A 13,728-nucleotide genomic window follows, 5' to 3' on the forward strand; every position below is an offset into this window, starting at 1 on the left:
GACGGCGACAGGGGTGAGGTGACATCGGGGAGGGGACACGGGAAGGGGGGGGAGGGGGGGCGGGGTCCACCCCCACAATGTCCCCAAAACGTCCCCAAAAGGTTTCCTCCCCAAAATCCCCGATCTTCCCCCCGAAATGTCCCCGAATTGTCCCCAAATTGTCCCCGAATTGTCCCCAAATTGTCCCCGAATTGTCCCCAAATGTCCCCGAATTGTCCCCAAATGTCCCCAAATGTCCCCAAATTGTCCCCGAATTGTCCCCGAATTATCCCCAAATGTCCCCGAATTGTCCCCGAATTGTCCCCAAATGTCCCCAAATGTCCCCAAATGTCCCCAAATTGTCCCTGAATTGTCCCTAAATGTCCCCAAATTGTCCCCGAATTGTCCCCAAATGTCCCCGAATTGTCCCCAAATGTCCCCAATTTGTCCCCGGGCATCCAGAAATGTCCCAAAGTTGTCCCCAAACGTCCCCAAAATCCCCAAGTTTCCCCCCCCAAAAATCCCCCCAAGTTCTCCCCGAACGACCCCAAAGGACCCCAAACCCCCCAAAATCTCCCCAAAACCCCAAATTTCCCCCAAATCTCCCCCAAATTTCCCCAAATTTCCCCCAAATGCCCAAACGTTCCCGAATTGTCCCCAAATCCCCCAAATCCCCCCCAGAGTCCCCCCAACTCCCGCCGTGTCCCCTCTCACCATCTCGGGGGCGACAGGATGTGACGCCGGCCACGCCCCCTTCCTCAAAGCCACGCCCCTTTCCCAGGACGCGCCCCCTCTTTGCTTCAGGACACGCCCCCCCCCCCCCCAAGCCGAGGGGAAAAAAATTTTGGGGGGAATTTGGGGAAATTTGGGGGATTTTTGGGGGGAATTTGGGAAAATTTGGGGAAATTTTGGGGGGAATTTGGAGAAATTTGGGGGAATTTTTGGGGGAAATTTGGGGAAATTTGGGGGATTTTTTTGGGGGGGAATTTGGGGAAATTTGGGGGATTTTTTGGGGGAGTTTTGGGGGATTTTTTTGGGGGGGAATTTGGGGAATTTTGGGGGATTTTTGGGGGGAATTTGGGGAAATTTGGGGGAATTTTTTGGAGAATTTAGGGAATTTTTTGGGGGAATTTGGGGGAATTTGGGGGAACTTCAAGAAATTTTGGGAAATTTGGGGGGAATTTTTTTGGGATTTTTTTTGGGGGGGGAGGACGGAAAAAAGGGACCCGAAAAACGGGGAAAAAAACCCAAAAACGGGACCCGGGACCCCCCAAAATTTGGACAAACCCCCCAAAATCCCACCCGGGTTTTCCCCTCCCCCCTCCCCAATGATGACGACGCCAAAAAAAAAAAATTTCCCGAAAAAACTTTTTTATTTTTTAAGTTTTTTTTTTCCTTTTTTTTTTTTTTTTCTGTGAAAATTTCCCCAAAAATTTTTTTTTGTTTTTTTTTTTTGGGGGGGGGGGGGGGGAGGGGGGAGGGGTCAGTCCGGGGGTGGGGGGAGGGGCGGGGGGAGGCTCGGGGGGCTCCGGGGGGGGTGGGGGAGGGGTCGGCGATCAGCGAGCGGCTCCCGGAGCGACCTGGGGGAGGGGAAAACAAAAAACAAAACCCAGAATTTGTTAAATTAAATCAAATCAATTAAAAATTAAAATTTTATAACGTGTTTTCATATTTATTTTTTATATTTATGTTTTATTTATATTTTATTTTTGCCCGAAATCCACAAATTCCCCACAGAATTCCCGACTTTTGGCCAAAAATTCCCGAATTTCACCCCCCCCCCCAGATTTTTCGGAATTTCACCCGAAATTCCCGAATTTTTTCCCCCAAAATCCCTCAAAAATTCCCCGAGTTTCACCCGAAATTCCCGAATTTCTCCTGATTTTCACCCAGAATTTCCACCAAGTTTCCAAAATTTCCCCCGGAATTCACCAAAAATTCCCAGGTTTTACCGTATTTTACCCAAAATTTCCTGAATTTCACCCAAATTTCCACCCACCCCCCCCGAAACCGAAATTTTCCCCAAATCCGCTGAAACCACAATTAAAATCCCAATTAAACCCCCAATTAAATCCACATTAAAACTCAATTAACCCCCAATTAAACCCAAATTAAAGCTCAATTAAACCCCAGTTAAAACCTCAATTAAAACCCCAATTAAAATCCCAATTAGACCCAAATTAAAGCCCAATTAAAGCCCAATTAAACCCCAATTAAAGCCCAATTAAACCCAAATTAAAATCCGAATTAAAACCCCAATTAAAATCCAAATTAAACCCAAATTAAAGTCCAATTAAACAGCAATTAAATCCCAATTAAACCCCAATTAAAACCCAAGTTAAACCCCAATAAAATACCAATTAAAATCCCAATTAAAATCCCAATTAAACCCCAATCAACCCCCAACTGAAACCCAATTAAACCCCAATTAAAGCCCAATTAAACCCCAATTAAAATCCCCAATCAAAGCCCCAATTAACCCCTTCCTCACCGCACATTTTATTGGAAGCCACCACGTAGCTGAGCAGGGTGACGTCACTGAGACCCCAGACCTTAATTATCCCCAATTAACCCCCAATTAAACCCCAATTAACCCAAATTAAACCCCAATTAACCCAAATTAACCCCCAATTAACCCCAATTAACCCCAATTAACCCAAATTAACCCCATTTAACCCCTTCCTCACCGCAGACCCTGCTGGAGGGCCACCACGTAGCTGAGCAGGGGGTGACGTCGCTGGGCCCCCCCGACTCCAGGGGGATGGGGTGCACCCGGAAGTGCTCCAGCATGTCGAAGATGCTCTGGAACCAGAGGTGCTGCACCCGGCACTGCGCCGACTCGTTCAGGGACAGGCGGAGGTGCTGGGGACAGAAAACAGCCGGGAACGGGGCGGTCGACCCCGGAAACGGGGAGATCGAGCCCGGAAACGGGGAGATCGAGCCCGGAAACGGGGGAGATCGACCCCGGAAACGGGGAGGTCGACCCCCGGAAAATGGGGAGATTGACCCCGGAAAATGGGGAGGTCGACCCCGGAAATGGGGAGATTGACCCCGGAAATGGGGAGATCGACCCCGGAAACGGGGAGATTGACCCCGGGAAACGGGGAAGTCGAGCCCGGAAACGGGGAGATCGACCCCGGAAACGGGGGAGATCGACCCCGGAAATGGGGAGATCGAGCCCCGGAAACGGGGGAGATTGACCCCGGAAATGGGGAGATCGACCCCGGAAACGGGGAGATTGACCCCGGAAACGGGGAGATTGACCCCGGAAACGGGGAGATCGACCCCGGAAATGGAGAAACTGACCCCGAAAATAGGGAGATCGACCCCGGAAATGGGGAGATCGACCCCCGAAAATGGAGAGATCAACCCCGGAAACGGGGAGATCGACCCCGGAAACGGGGAGATCGACCCCGGAAAATGGGGAGATCGACCCCAGAAAATGGGGAGATCGACCCCGGAAAATAGGGAGATCTACCCCGGAAACGGGGAGGTCGACCCCGGAAACGGGGAGATCGACCCCGGAAAATGGGGAGATCGACCCCGGAAAATAGGGAGATCTACCCCGGAAACGGGGGAGGTCGACCCCGGAAACGGGGAGATCGACCCCGGAAAATGGGGAGATCGACCCCGGAAATGGGAAGATTGACCCCGGAAATGGGGAGATCGACCCCGGAAACGGGGAGATCGACCCCGGAAACGGGGAGGTCGACCCCGGAAACGGGGAGATCGACCCCGGAAATGGGAAGATCGACCCCGGAAACGGGGAGATCGACCCCGGAAATGGGGGAGATCGACCCCGGAAATGGGGAGATCGACCCCGGAAACGGGAGATCGACCCCGGAAATGGGGAGATCTACCCCGGAAACGGGGAGATCGACCCCGGAAACGGGGAGATCGACCCCGGAAACGGGGAGATTGACCCCGGAAATGGGGGAGATCGACCCCGGAAACGGGGAGATCGACCCCAGAAACGGGGAGATCGAGCCCGGAAACGGGGGAGGTCGACGCCAAAAATGGAGAATTTGACCCAAAAAATGGAAAATTTAACCCAAAAATGGAGAATCTGACCCAATAATGGAGAATTTGACCCAAAAAATAGAGGATTTAACCCAAAAATTAAAAATTTAACCCAAAAAATGGAAAATTTAACCCAAAAAATGGAGAATTTGAGCCAATAATGGAGAATTTGACCCCAAATATGAAGAGACTGACCCCAAAATCTGGGTCAGAAAACCCCAAAATTGGCTCTAAAATCCCGATTTCTGGACGCAAAATCCCCGTTTTTTTACCCCAAAAATCCCCGTTTTTCCACCCAAAATCCCCGTTTTTCCACCTAAACCCCACATTTTTCCTCCCGAACTCCATCGCTCCCCCCCTCCCCCCACAGGATCTCCACTTTTGGCCCCAAAACCATCACTTTTTTCACCTAAGAACTTCATTTTTTCGCCCTAAAAATTCCATTTTTTTCACCTAAAAACTCCGTTTTTTTCGACCCAAAAATCCCGTTTTTTTTCGCCCGAAATTCCCATTTTTTCGCCCCGAAATTCCCGTTTTTTCACCCCAACTCCATTCCCTCATCAAAAACATCCGTTCCCCGACCCTCAAATCCCATTTTTTGCCACACAACCTCCGTTTTTTGCCTATAAAATCACCGTTTTTAACCTAAAATCTCCATTTTTAACCTAAAATCTCCATTTTTTCGCCCGAAATTCCCGTTTTTTTCGCCCGAAATTCCTGTTTTTTCACCCCAAATCCATTCCCTCACCAAAAACATCCGTTCCCGACATCAAATCCTGTTTTTTGCCACACAACCTCCGTTTTTGCCTATAAAATCTCCATTTTTTAACCTAAAATCTCCATTTTTTAACCTAAAATCTCCGTTTTTTTCGCCTAAAAATCCCGTTTTTTTCGCCTCCGAAATTCCCCTTTTTTCACCCCAACTCCATTCCCTCACCAAAAACATCCGTTCCCCGACCATCAAATCCCATTTTTTTGCCACACAACCTCCGTTTTTGCCTATAAAATCCCCGTTTTTTAACCTAAAATCTCCGTTTTTTCGCACCGAAATTCCCGTTTTTCCGCCCGAAATTCCCGTTTTTTCCCCCCTCACCTTGGCTTTTCCTTGGAAGTTGAAGGTGAGCACGTACTCGCCCCTCCTGGTCTCGCTCTGCCGCACCAGGAAGGCGCCGTGCCCGCCCTGGCCCGCCCTGCAGCACCAGCTGCGCCGCCCGCAGCCGCGGCAGCGTCCCGTTGGAACCAGGGGAAGCCCGAGAGCGCGTGGGGCGCCCCCGGCTCCGGAACGCCGCCGCCGCCGCCCGGGATCGGCCGGGGACGGGAACGGCCCCTGGGCAAGGGGGGAGAAAAACGGGGAAAAAATTCCCATTTCGGGGGGGAAATGGCGATTTTTGGGGGAAAATGGGGATTTTGGGGGGAAAATGGGGATTTTTGGGGGGGGAAATGGGGGATTTTTGGGGGGAAAATGGGGATTTTGGGGGGGAAATGGGGATTTTTGGGGGAGAAATGGGGATTTTGGGGGGGGGAAATGGGGATTTTGGGGGGAAAATGGGGATTTTTGGGGGGAAAATGGGGATTTTTGGGGGGGGAAATGGGGATTTTTTGGGGGGAAAATGGGGATTTTGGGGGAAAATGGGGATTTTTGGGGGGGGAAAATGGGGATTTTGGGGGAGAAAATGGCGATTTTTGGGGAAAAAATGGGGGATTTTTTGGGGGAAAAAATGGCGATTTTTGGGGGAAAAATGGGGATTTTGGGGGGGTTTTGGGGGGGGAATCGGGGGGTTTTGGGGGGGAAAAATGGGGGTTTTGGTGAAAAAAAAAATGAGGCTTTTTGGGGGGGAAAAAATGGGGTTTTTTTTGGGGAAAAATGGGGGTTTTGGTAAAAAAAAAGTCTTTTGGGGGAAAAAAATGGGTTTTTTTTTGGGGAAAAAATGGGGGTTTTGGTTAAAAAATGAGGTTTTTTTGCAAAAAAAGGATTTTTGGTAAAAAGGGGTTTTTTTGCGGAAAAAATGAGGGTTTTGGTTAAAAAAAATGAGTTTTTTCGGGAAAAAAATGGGGGTTTTGGTAAAAAAAAGGGTTTTTTTGGGGAAAAAATGAGGTTTTTTCGGTTAAAAAAATGAGGGGTTTTTTTGGAAAAAAAAGGGCATTTTTGGTAAAAGAACACGAGGGTTTTTTAGGGGAAAAAAATGGGAACTTTGGTAAAAAAAAAACAAGGTTTCTTTGGGAAAAAATGAGGGTGTTTTGGTTAAAAAAAGGAGGTTTTTTGGGGGAAAAAACCCGGGATTTTTTTTGGGGGGGGAAAAATGGAATTTTGGGGGAGAAAAAAATGGGGATTTAGGGAGGAAATTTGGGGAGATTTGAGGGAGGGGGAAGAGGAATTTAGGGGAGATTTGGGGGGAAATTTTGGGAGAAAAAAACCAGGAATTTAGGGAGATTTTTTTTTGGGGAAAAAAGGGGATTTTGGGGGGAAAAAATTGGTGATTTTGGGGGGAATTTTGGGAGGTTTTGGGGGGAATTTTGGGGGAGATTTTTCAGGGGAAAAGGGGAAAAAACCAACGACCCCCCCCCCGCCCAGATCCCCCCCAAATCAGGGTCCCAACCACGCCCCCCTCCCCCAAATTCGGGATTCTCCCCTCCCAGAGCCCCAAAAAATCCCAAAAAAAACAAAAAAAAAAAATTTAAAAAAAATCCCCGAAAGCCCCAAAATAAATTCCCACCCCCCCAAAACCCAAAACGAATCCCAAAAATTCCCCAAATCCCCCCGAATTCGCCCCAAATTTACCTGCGGGGCTCCGGGTGGGGGAGGGGCGGGGGGGGGCGGGGCCGCGCGGGGGGGGAGCCCCGGGGGAGGGGCCGGGACCCCCCCGGAGGCACCTGGGGAGAAAATTTGGGGAAATTTAGGGGGGTTTTGGGAAATTTTAGAAAATTGGGGGGATTTGAGGGAATTTTGGGCGGAAATTTCCTTTTTTGGGTGGGAATTTGAATTTTTGGGGGGGGATTTTTGAAATTTTGAGGTTTTTCCGGGAAAATTTTGGGGAAATTTTGGGGGGTTTTGCGGGAATTTTTTCAAATTCGAGGGAGATTCGGGGGGAAATCAGGAGAAATCTGGGAAATCTGGTTTTGGGCCGTTTTGGGGTTATTTTTGGGGTAAATTTTGGGGTTTTTGGGGCAATTTTTGGGGTAAATTTTGTGGGTTTTTGGGGTTGTTTTTGTGGGGGTTTTTTGGGTGATTTTTGGGGGGTTTTTTGGGGTGATTTCGGGGTTTTTTTGGGGCGATTTTGGGGGTTTTTGGGGTCACCTGGGTCGCCGCTCTCCCCCCGCAGCGGCTCCGGGTCCGAGGGGGGGGTCGGGGTCGTCCCTGGAGGGGGAAAAAAAGGAGAAAAAAAATTGGGGGAAAATCGGGGGAATTTGGGGAAAATGGGGAGGGGGAATTGGGGAAGGGAAAAAAGGGAAAAAGGAGGAGAAAAAAAAGGAAAAAAGAGAAAAAAAAGGGAAGGAAAAGGAGAAAAAAAATTAGAGAAAATAGGGGGAAAAACAGAGAAAAAAAGGGGAAAAAAAGCAGAAAAAAAACAGAAAAAAAGGAGAAAAAATTAGAAAAAAAAGGGGAAAAAAAGGGGGAAAAAAGGGGGAAAAAAGGGAAACCAGGGGACAGAGGGGAACAGGGTCTGGGGTCTCACGGGGGTCCCCCGGCCCAGGTCCCGCAGCCAGCGCTGCCTCAGCCGCGGCTCCGGCGCCTCCAGCAGCAGCTCCAGCCCCGAGTCCGTCTGGGGAGGGGAAAACGGGGGCCAGGGACCCCAAAAACATCAAAAACCGCCCCAAAAACCGCCCCAAATCCGCCCTAAAACCCGCCAAAATCCACCCCCAAAATAACCCCAAAAACACCAAAAAACCCACCCAAAATCGGCCTGAAAACCTCCCAAAAAAACCACCAAAATCAGCCCAAAATCCACCCAAAAAAACCCCAAAATCCGCCCTAAAACCCGCCAAAATCCACCCCCAAAATAACCCCAAAAAACACCAAAAAACCCACCCAAAATCGGCCTGAAAACCCCCCCCCAAAAACCACTAAAATCAGCCCAAAATCCACCCAAAAAACCCCCAAAATCCGCCCTAAAACCCGCCAAAATCCACCCCCAAAATAACCCCAAAAAACCCCCAAAACCCACCCAAAATCGGCCTGAAAATCCCCCAAAAAAACACCAAAATCAGCCCAAAATCCACCCAAAAAACCCCCAAATTTCCCTTTTTCCCGAATTTCCCCTTTTCCCCCCAATTTTCCCTTTCTCCCCCCAAATTTCCCATTTTTTCCCCAAATTTTGCTTATTTGCCCAATTTTCCCCTTTTTCCACCCAAATTTCCTTTTTTCCCCAAATTTCCCCTTTCCCCCCCCCCAAATTTCCCTTTTTTTCCCCCCAAATTCCCCATTTTCTCCCCCAAATTTCCCTTTTTTCCCCCCAAATTCCCCATTTTCTCCCCCAAATTTCCCTTTTTTTTCCCCCCAAAATTCCCTTTTTTCCCCCCAAATTTCCCCATTTTTCCCCCCAAATTCCCCATTTTCTCCCCAAAATTTCCCCATTTTTTTCCCCCCAAATTCCCATTTTTTCCCCCCAAATTTCCCCATTTTTTCCCCCCCAAATTCCCCATTTTCCCCCCAAATTCCCCCTTTTCCCACCCGATGTTCCCACGTTCGGCCCCGACTTTTCCCGAATCTCCCGTTTTTCGCCCCAAACCCTCACCCGGATGCGGAAGCGGCTCCCGGGCCCCGCGGGCGTCGCCGCCAGCCCCGAGCAGGGCAGGCTCAGCCGCGGCTCCGGCGCCTGGCGAGGGGAGATTTGGGATGAAATCCGCGAGTTTGGGGCAAAACCCGGAATCTTCGGTCGAACCCGCGAGTTTTGGGGCGAAATCCGCGATTCCCGGGCTCAGGAAAAGCGATTTTCGCCATCAGGCCCGCGGGGTTTTGGGGCGAAATCGGCAGGTTTTGGGGTCGAACCCCCGGCGGTGTTTTTTGGGGTGAAATCCGAGGATTTGGGTGGAAATCCCCGAGTTTTGGGGTCAATCCCCATTTTCCCCCCAAGCCCCCGTTTTTTCCCAATTCCCAAATTTTCCCCAGACCCCAAATTCCCCCAGATTTCCCTTTTTTCCCCCCAAATCCCCATTTTCCCCCAAAACCCCCCAATCTACCAAAAATCCCCATTTTCCCCAAATCCCCCAAAATCTCCATTTCCCCCAAAAATCCCATTTTCCCCCAAACCCCCAAATTTTCCCAATTTCCCATTTTCCCCCAAAATTCAGTTTTTCCCCCCAAACCCCCAATTTTCCGAAAATCCCCATTTTCCCCAAATCCCCCAATTTCCCCCATTTTCCCCAAAATCTCCATTTCCCCCCATTTTCCCCCAAAATCCCGTTTTTCCCCCAAATTTTCCCCAAATTTCCCTTTTCCCCCAAATCTCATTTTCCCCAAAAATTCAGTTTTTCCCCCCAAATTTTCCCAAAATCCCCGTTTTTTCCCGTTTTCCCCCCCAAAATTTCCCCAAACCCCCAATTTTTTTTCCCCAAATCCCCCCCTTTTCCCCCCAAAATCCCCTTTTCCCACCTTTTCCCCCCAAATTTCCCCAAAATCTCCGTTTTTCGCCCCAAAACTCACCGTGGGGGGCAGGAACAGCTCCAGCGCCGGCCCCGCCCCGTCCCGGCCAATCCGCAGGCGGCACCGCTGCCCCGCCCCCTCCGGCCACGCCCCCTCCGCGGAACACGCCCCCACCGACCCCTCCCCCCTAAGCCCCTCCCCCCAAATTCCCAGGGGGGCGTGACCACAGCAGCTCCTCCCCCTTGGGCCCCTCCCCAACCGGCCACGCCCCCTTCACCCCCTCCCACTTTGGCTCCTCCCCCGGGGCCCCGCCCCCCCGGCCCGGCCCCGCCCAAGGGGGAGAAATTTGGGGGAAATTTTGGGGCGAGATTTGGGGAAAAATTTGGGGATTTGGGGGGAAATTTTGGGGGAAATTTTGGGGGAAATTTTGGGGATTTTGGGGGAAATTTTGGGGGAAATTTTGGGGATTTGGGGGGAAATTTTGGGGGAAATTCTGGGGATTTTGGGGGAAATTCTGGGGGAAATTCTGGGGATTTTGGGGGAAATTCTGGGGGAAATTCTGGGGATTTTGGGGGAAATTCTGGGGGAAATTCTGGGGATTTTTGGGCAGATTTTGGGGCGAATTCTGGGGGAAACCTTCAGGATTTTGGCGCGGGTCGTGGCGGAAGCTTTGGGCGTTCTGGGGGAAGTTCTGGGGGGTTCGGGCGTTTCGAGGCGGATTTTGGGGGAGACTTTGAGAATTCTGCGAGAAACTTGGAGGGTTTGGGGGCGGATTTCGGGGGAAATTCCGGGGCAGATCCGGAGAGCTCTGGGGGGGACTTTGAGGCGGATCCTGAGCGCCTCGCGCCACGTTTTGCCCATTCGGAGGCTGATTTTGGGGCGGATCCCGGGGATTTCGCGCCGGATTTGGCGCGTTTTGGGCGGGGTTCTGCGGGTTTTGCGTCTCCCCCGAGCGCCAGTGCAGCATCCCGCGGACGCTGCGGCCGACGCTGCGCAGCGAGAAACGCTTCCGCGGCTTCTTGGGGGCCGGATCCGGCGCCTTGGGGAGTTTGGGGAATTTCGAGGAGTTCTCGGCCGGATTCGAACGATTTTCGGCCGATTTCGAGGAGTTTCCGGTCGAACTCGCGCCGTTTTCGGCCGATTTTGGGGGTTTCTCGGCCGAGTTCGAACCGTTTTCGGTCAGACTTGAACCATTTCCGGGTGAATTTGAACCGTTTCCGGGCGACCTCGAGGCGTTTTGGGGCCACTCTGGAGCGTCCTGAGGCGATTCCGGGCTGATTCCAGGCGATCTCGGGTCATTTCCGGGTGATTTCGGGTCCGTTTCCGGCCGTTTGGAGTCGATCCTGAGCAGTCTCAGGTCCATTTCCCGCCATTCCGAGTCGAGTTCACCCGGCTCCGGGTCGGCTCCGTGCAATTCCAGCTCCGTTTCCGGCCATTTCGGGTCCGTTTCCGGCCGTTTGGAGTCCATTTCTGCCCGTTTTGGGGCCGTTTGGGGCCGTTTCGGGTCACCCTCGTCCCATTTCGACTCAATCCCAGGCGATTTTGGGTCCGTTTCCTGCCATTTCCGGTCCATTTCCTGCCATTTCCGGTCCATTTCCTGCCATTTCCGGTCCATTTCCTGCTGTTTCGGATCCATTTCCTGCCCTTTCCGGTCCGTTTCTGGCCCTTTCGGGTCAGTTCTCTGCCACTCCGACCCAACTTCCCGCCATTCCCACCCGAACCCTTCGGGTTTCCAGCCGTTCTCGCGCCGCCTGGTTTCCGCTCCGCGCCGTTCCGCGTCCCCGTTCCGCCGCTCGGGCTCGTTTTCGCGCCGTTTCCACCCGAACGCATCCGGCCTTGCGGCGGCTCCGGATTTCGGGTCGAATCCTTGCGGTTCCGGGTCGCTCTCCCGCCACCTGGAATCGTCTTTCGGCCATTTCGGCCCGAACCCTGCCGGTTTCGACCCGAACCGCTGCGGCTTGGGGTCCCCTCCCCCGCCCGCCCTCCCGGCCGCCACCTCGGCCTCGAAATGTTCCAGAAAGTTCCGGGCGAAGCGGCGGGAGAAGGCGGCGGCGGCCCCGGGGCCGCCCAGGTGCGGCCGCGTGGCGACGAAGTCGCGGTAGCGCCGGGCGAAGTCGCGGGCGGCCGAGAGCGCCTGGAGGCGGCAGAAATCCCGCCAGGAGCCGGGGCTCGGGGAAAGGCCCGAGGGATTCGGGGCGAAGGGCGCGGGGGGGCGGGGAAAGAACCGGGGCGGTCGGGGCGGAACTCGGGGGGGGCGCGGGGGGATTGGGGGGAAAACCGGGCGGGAGTCGGGCAGAATCCGGGGCGGCCTGGCCCAGATCGGGGGGGCTTGGGGGGGAACTCGGGGGGTTCTGGGGGGAATTCGGGGGGTTTTGGGGGGAATTCGGGGGGTTGTGGGGGGAACTCGGGGGGTTCTGGGGGGAATTCGGGGGGTTTTGGGGGGAATTCGGGGGGTTGTGGGGGGAACTCGGGGGGTTCTGGGGGGAATTCGGGGGGTTTTGGGGGGAATTCGGGGGGTTGTGGGGGGGAATTCGGGGGGTTCTGGGGGGAACTCGGGGGGTTCTGGGTGGAATTCGGGGGGTTCTGGGGGGAACTCGGGGGGTTCTGGGGGGAATTCGGGGGGTTCTGGGGGGAACTCGGGGGGTTCTGGGGGGAATTCGGGGGGTTTTGGGGGGAATTCGGGGGGTTGTGGGGGGAATTCGGGGGGTTTTGGGGGGAATTCGGGGGGTTGTGGGGGGGAATTTGAGCGATTCCGGGACAAATCGGGGGATTCTCAGGGAACCTTGGGGGGGAAGCTGGCGAGGTTTGGGAATTCCGGGGCGACTCCGGAGCGCTCCGGGCCAAACCGGGGCCGGCCGGGGAAAGACCTGAGCGCTTCTGGGGGAAGCCTGGGGGATCCGGGGGGGAATTTGGGGAATTCGGGGGGGAATTTGGGGAATTCTGGGTGGGATTTGGGGAATTCGGGGTGGGATTTGGGGAATTCTGGGAGGGGTTTGGGGAATTCTGGGTGGGATTTGGGGAATTCTGGGAGGGGTTTTTTGGACATTGGTGGTTTGGGGAGGAATTTTGGGGCTTTTGGGCGAAGTTTTGGGGGTTTTGGGGGGGTCCGGAGCCCCCCCCCGAGGGGCCGCTCATGGTGCCGGGGGAGGGCGGAGCTGGGGGCGGGGCGGGGGGAAATTGGGGAGAAAAACGGGGGAAAACGGGAAAAAACGGGGGGAAAATGGAAAAAGAGGGAGGGAAAAACGGGGGGAAAGGTAAAAAGGGGGGAAAAAGGGAAAAATAGGGAGGAAAAAAAAGGGATGGAAAAGGAGAAAAGAAGAAAAAAGAAGAAAAGAACAAAAAAGGAGAAAAACGGAAAAAAGAGAAAGAGGGAAAAAAGGGGGAAAGTGAAATAAAAAAGAGCAGAAAAGGGAAAAAGGGAAAGAAGGGGAAGAGTGAGTGAGGAGACACAAAACGCGGGAATTCCCCCCCCGAATTCACCAAACCGCCCCAAAGTTCACTGAACCCACCCCGAATTCGTCAATTCACCCCCCAAAAATCACCAAACCCGCCCAAATTTCCCGCATTTTTAAGTTTCCCCCCCAAGACGCCGCCGGGACCTTTCGGCCCGGCCCCTCCCCCCGCTCCCGTCACCTCCCGGGACCCCCAAAAACGCCCCCCAAAGCCCCGAACTCGCCGGAAGTGGCCCCCAAAAGCTCCGCCCCGGCTCCCGCCCTCACCATGCCGGTCCCGGCGCTTCCCGGCGCTTCCCGGGCGGGCTCCGGGCCCCGCGGGAGGACTCGGGGCCGCCCAGGGATCCCCCCGCTCCTTCCTCCTCCTCCTCCTCTTCCTCCTCCTCTCACACAGTCCCTCTTCCGCTTCCGGGTTGAGCGCGCGCCGTTTCCGCTTCCGGTTTCTTCGTTTCCTCTTCTTTGACCAGGCGCCCCCTTGCGGCGCGGAGGATCCGCGCATGCGCGGTGCGGAGGCCGGGACTATTTACCGCGGCGGAGGGGCCGGTTTTGGGTTAAAAACCCGCGATTTTGGCGCCGCCGTCATAAACATTGTGGGGAAACCGCCGGCGGGGGAGCGGAAAATCGGAGTTCGGAGGGAAAAAAAACCCTGAAAGATTTAAAGGGGAAGGGATGGAGGCGGAAGGATTTGAGGGTCGG

At 53.6% G+C, this 13,728-nt stretch overlaps 1 protein-coding gene across 1 annotated transcript; it reads right to left on the reverse strand.

Moving 5' to 3' along the window:
• Positions 1 to 1,462: 1,462 nt before the first annotated feature.
• Positions 1,463 to 13,620, reverse strand: SH2B1 (SH2B adaptor protein 1). The gene is given in 10 exon segments (XM_066208652.1): positions 1,463 to 1,559; positions 2,693 to 2,841; positions 5,093 to 5,185; positions 5,187 to 5,234; positions 5,236 to 5,326; positions 6,208 to 6,214; positions 7,295 to 7,354; positions 7,674 to 7,760; positions 8,733 to 8,813; positions 13,300 to 13,620. Coding segments are annotated over 10 exon segments (945 nt in total). The 5' UTR covers positions 13,532 to 13,620.
• Positions 13,621 to 13,728: the final 108 nt, after the last annotated feature.

This window comes from Chamaea fasciata, unplaced genomic scaffold, assembly GCF_029207755.1.
Source record: "Chamaea fasciata isolate MVZ Bird 193981 ecotype frontalis unplaced genomic scaffold, bChaFas1.0.hap1 SCAF_394, whole genome shotgun sequence".
Classification (NCBI taxonomy): domain Eukaryota; kingdom Metazoa; phylum Chordata; class Aves; order Passeriformes; family Sylviidae; genus Chamaea; species Chamaea fasciata.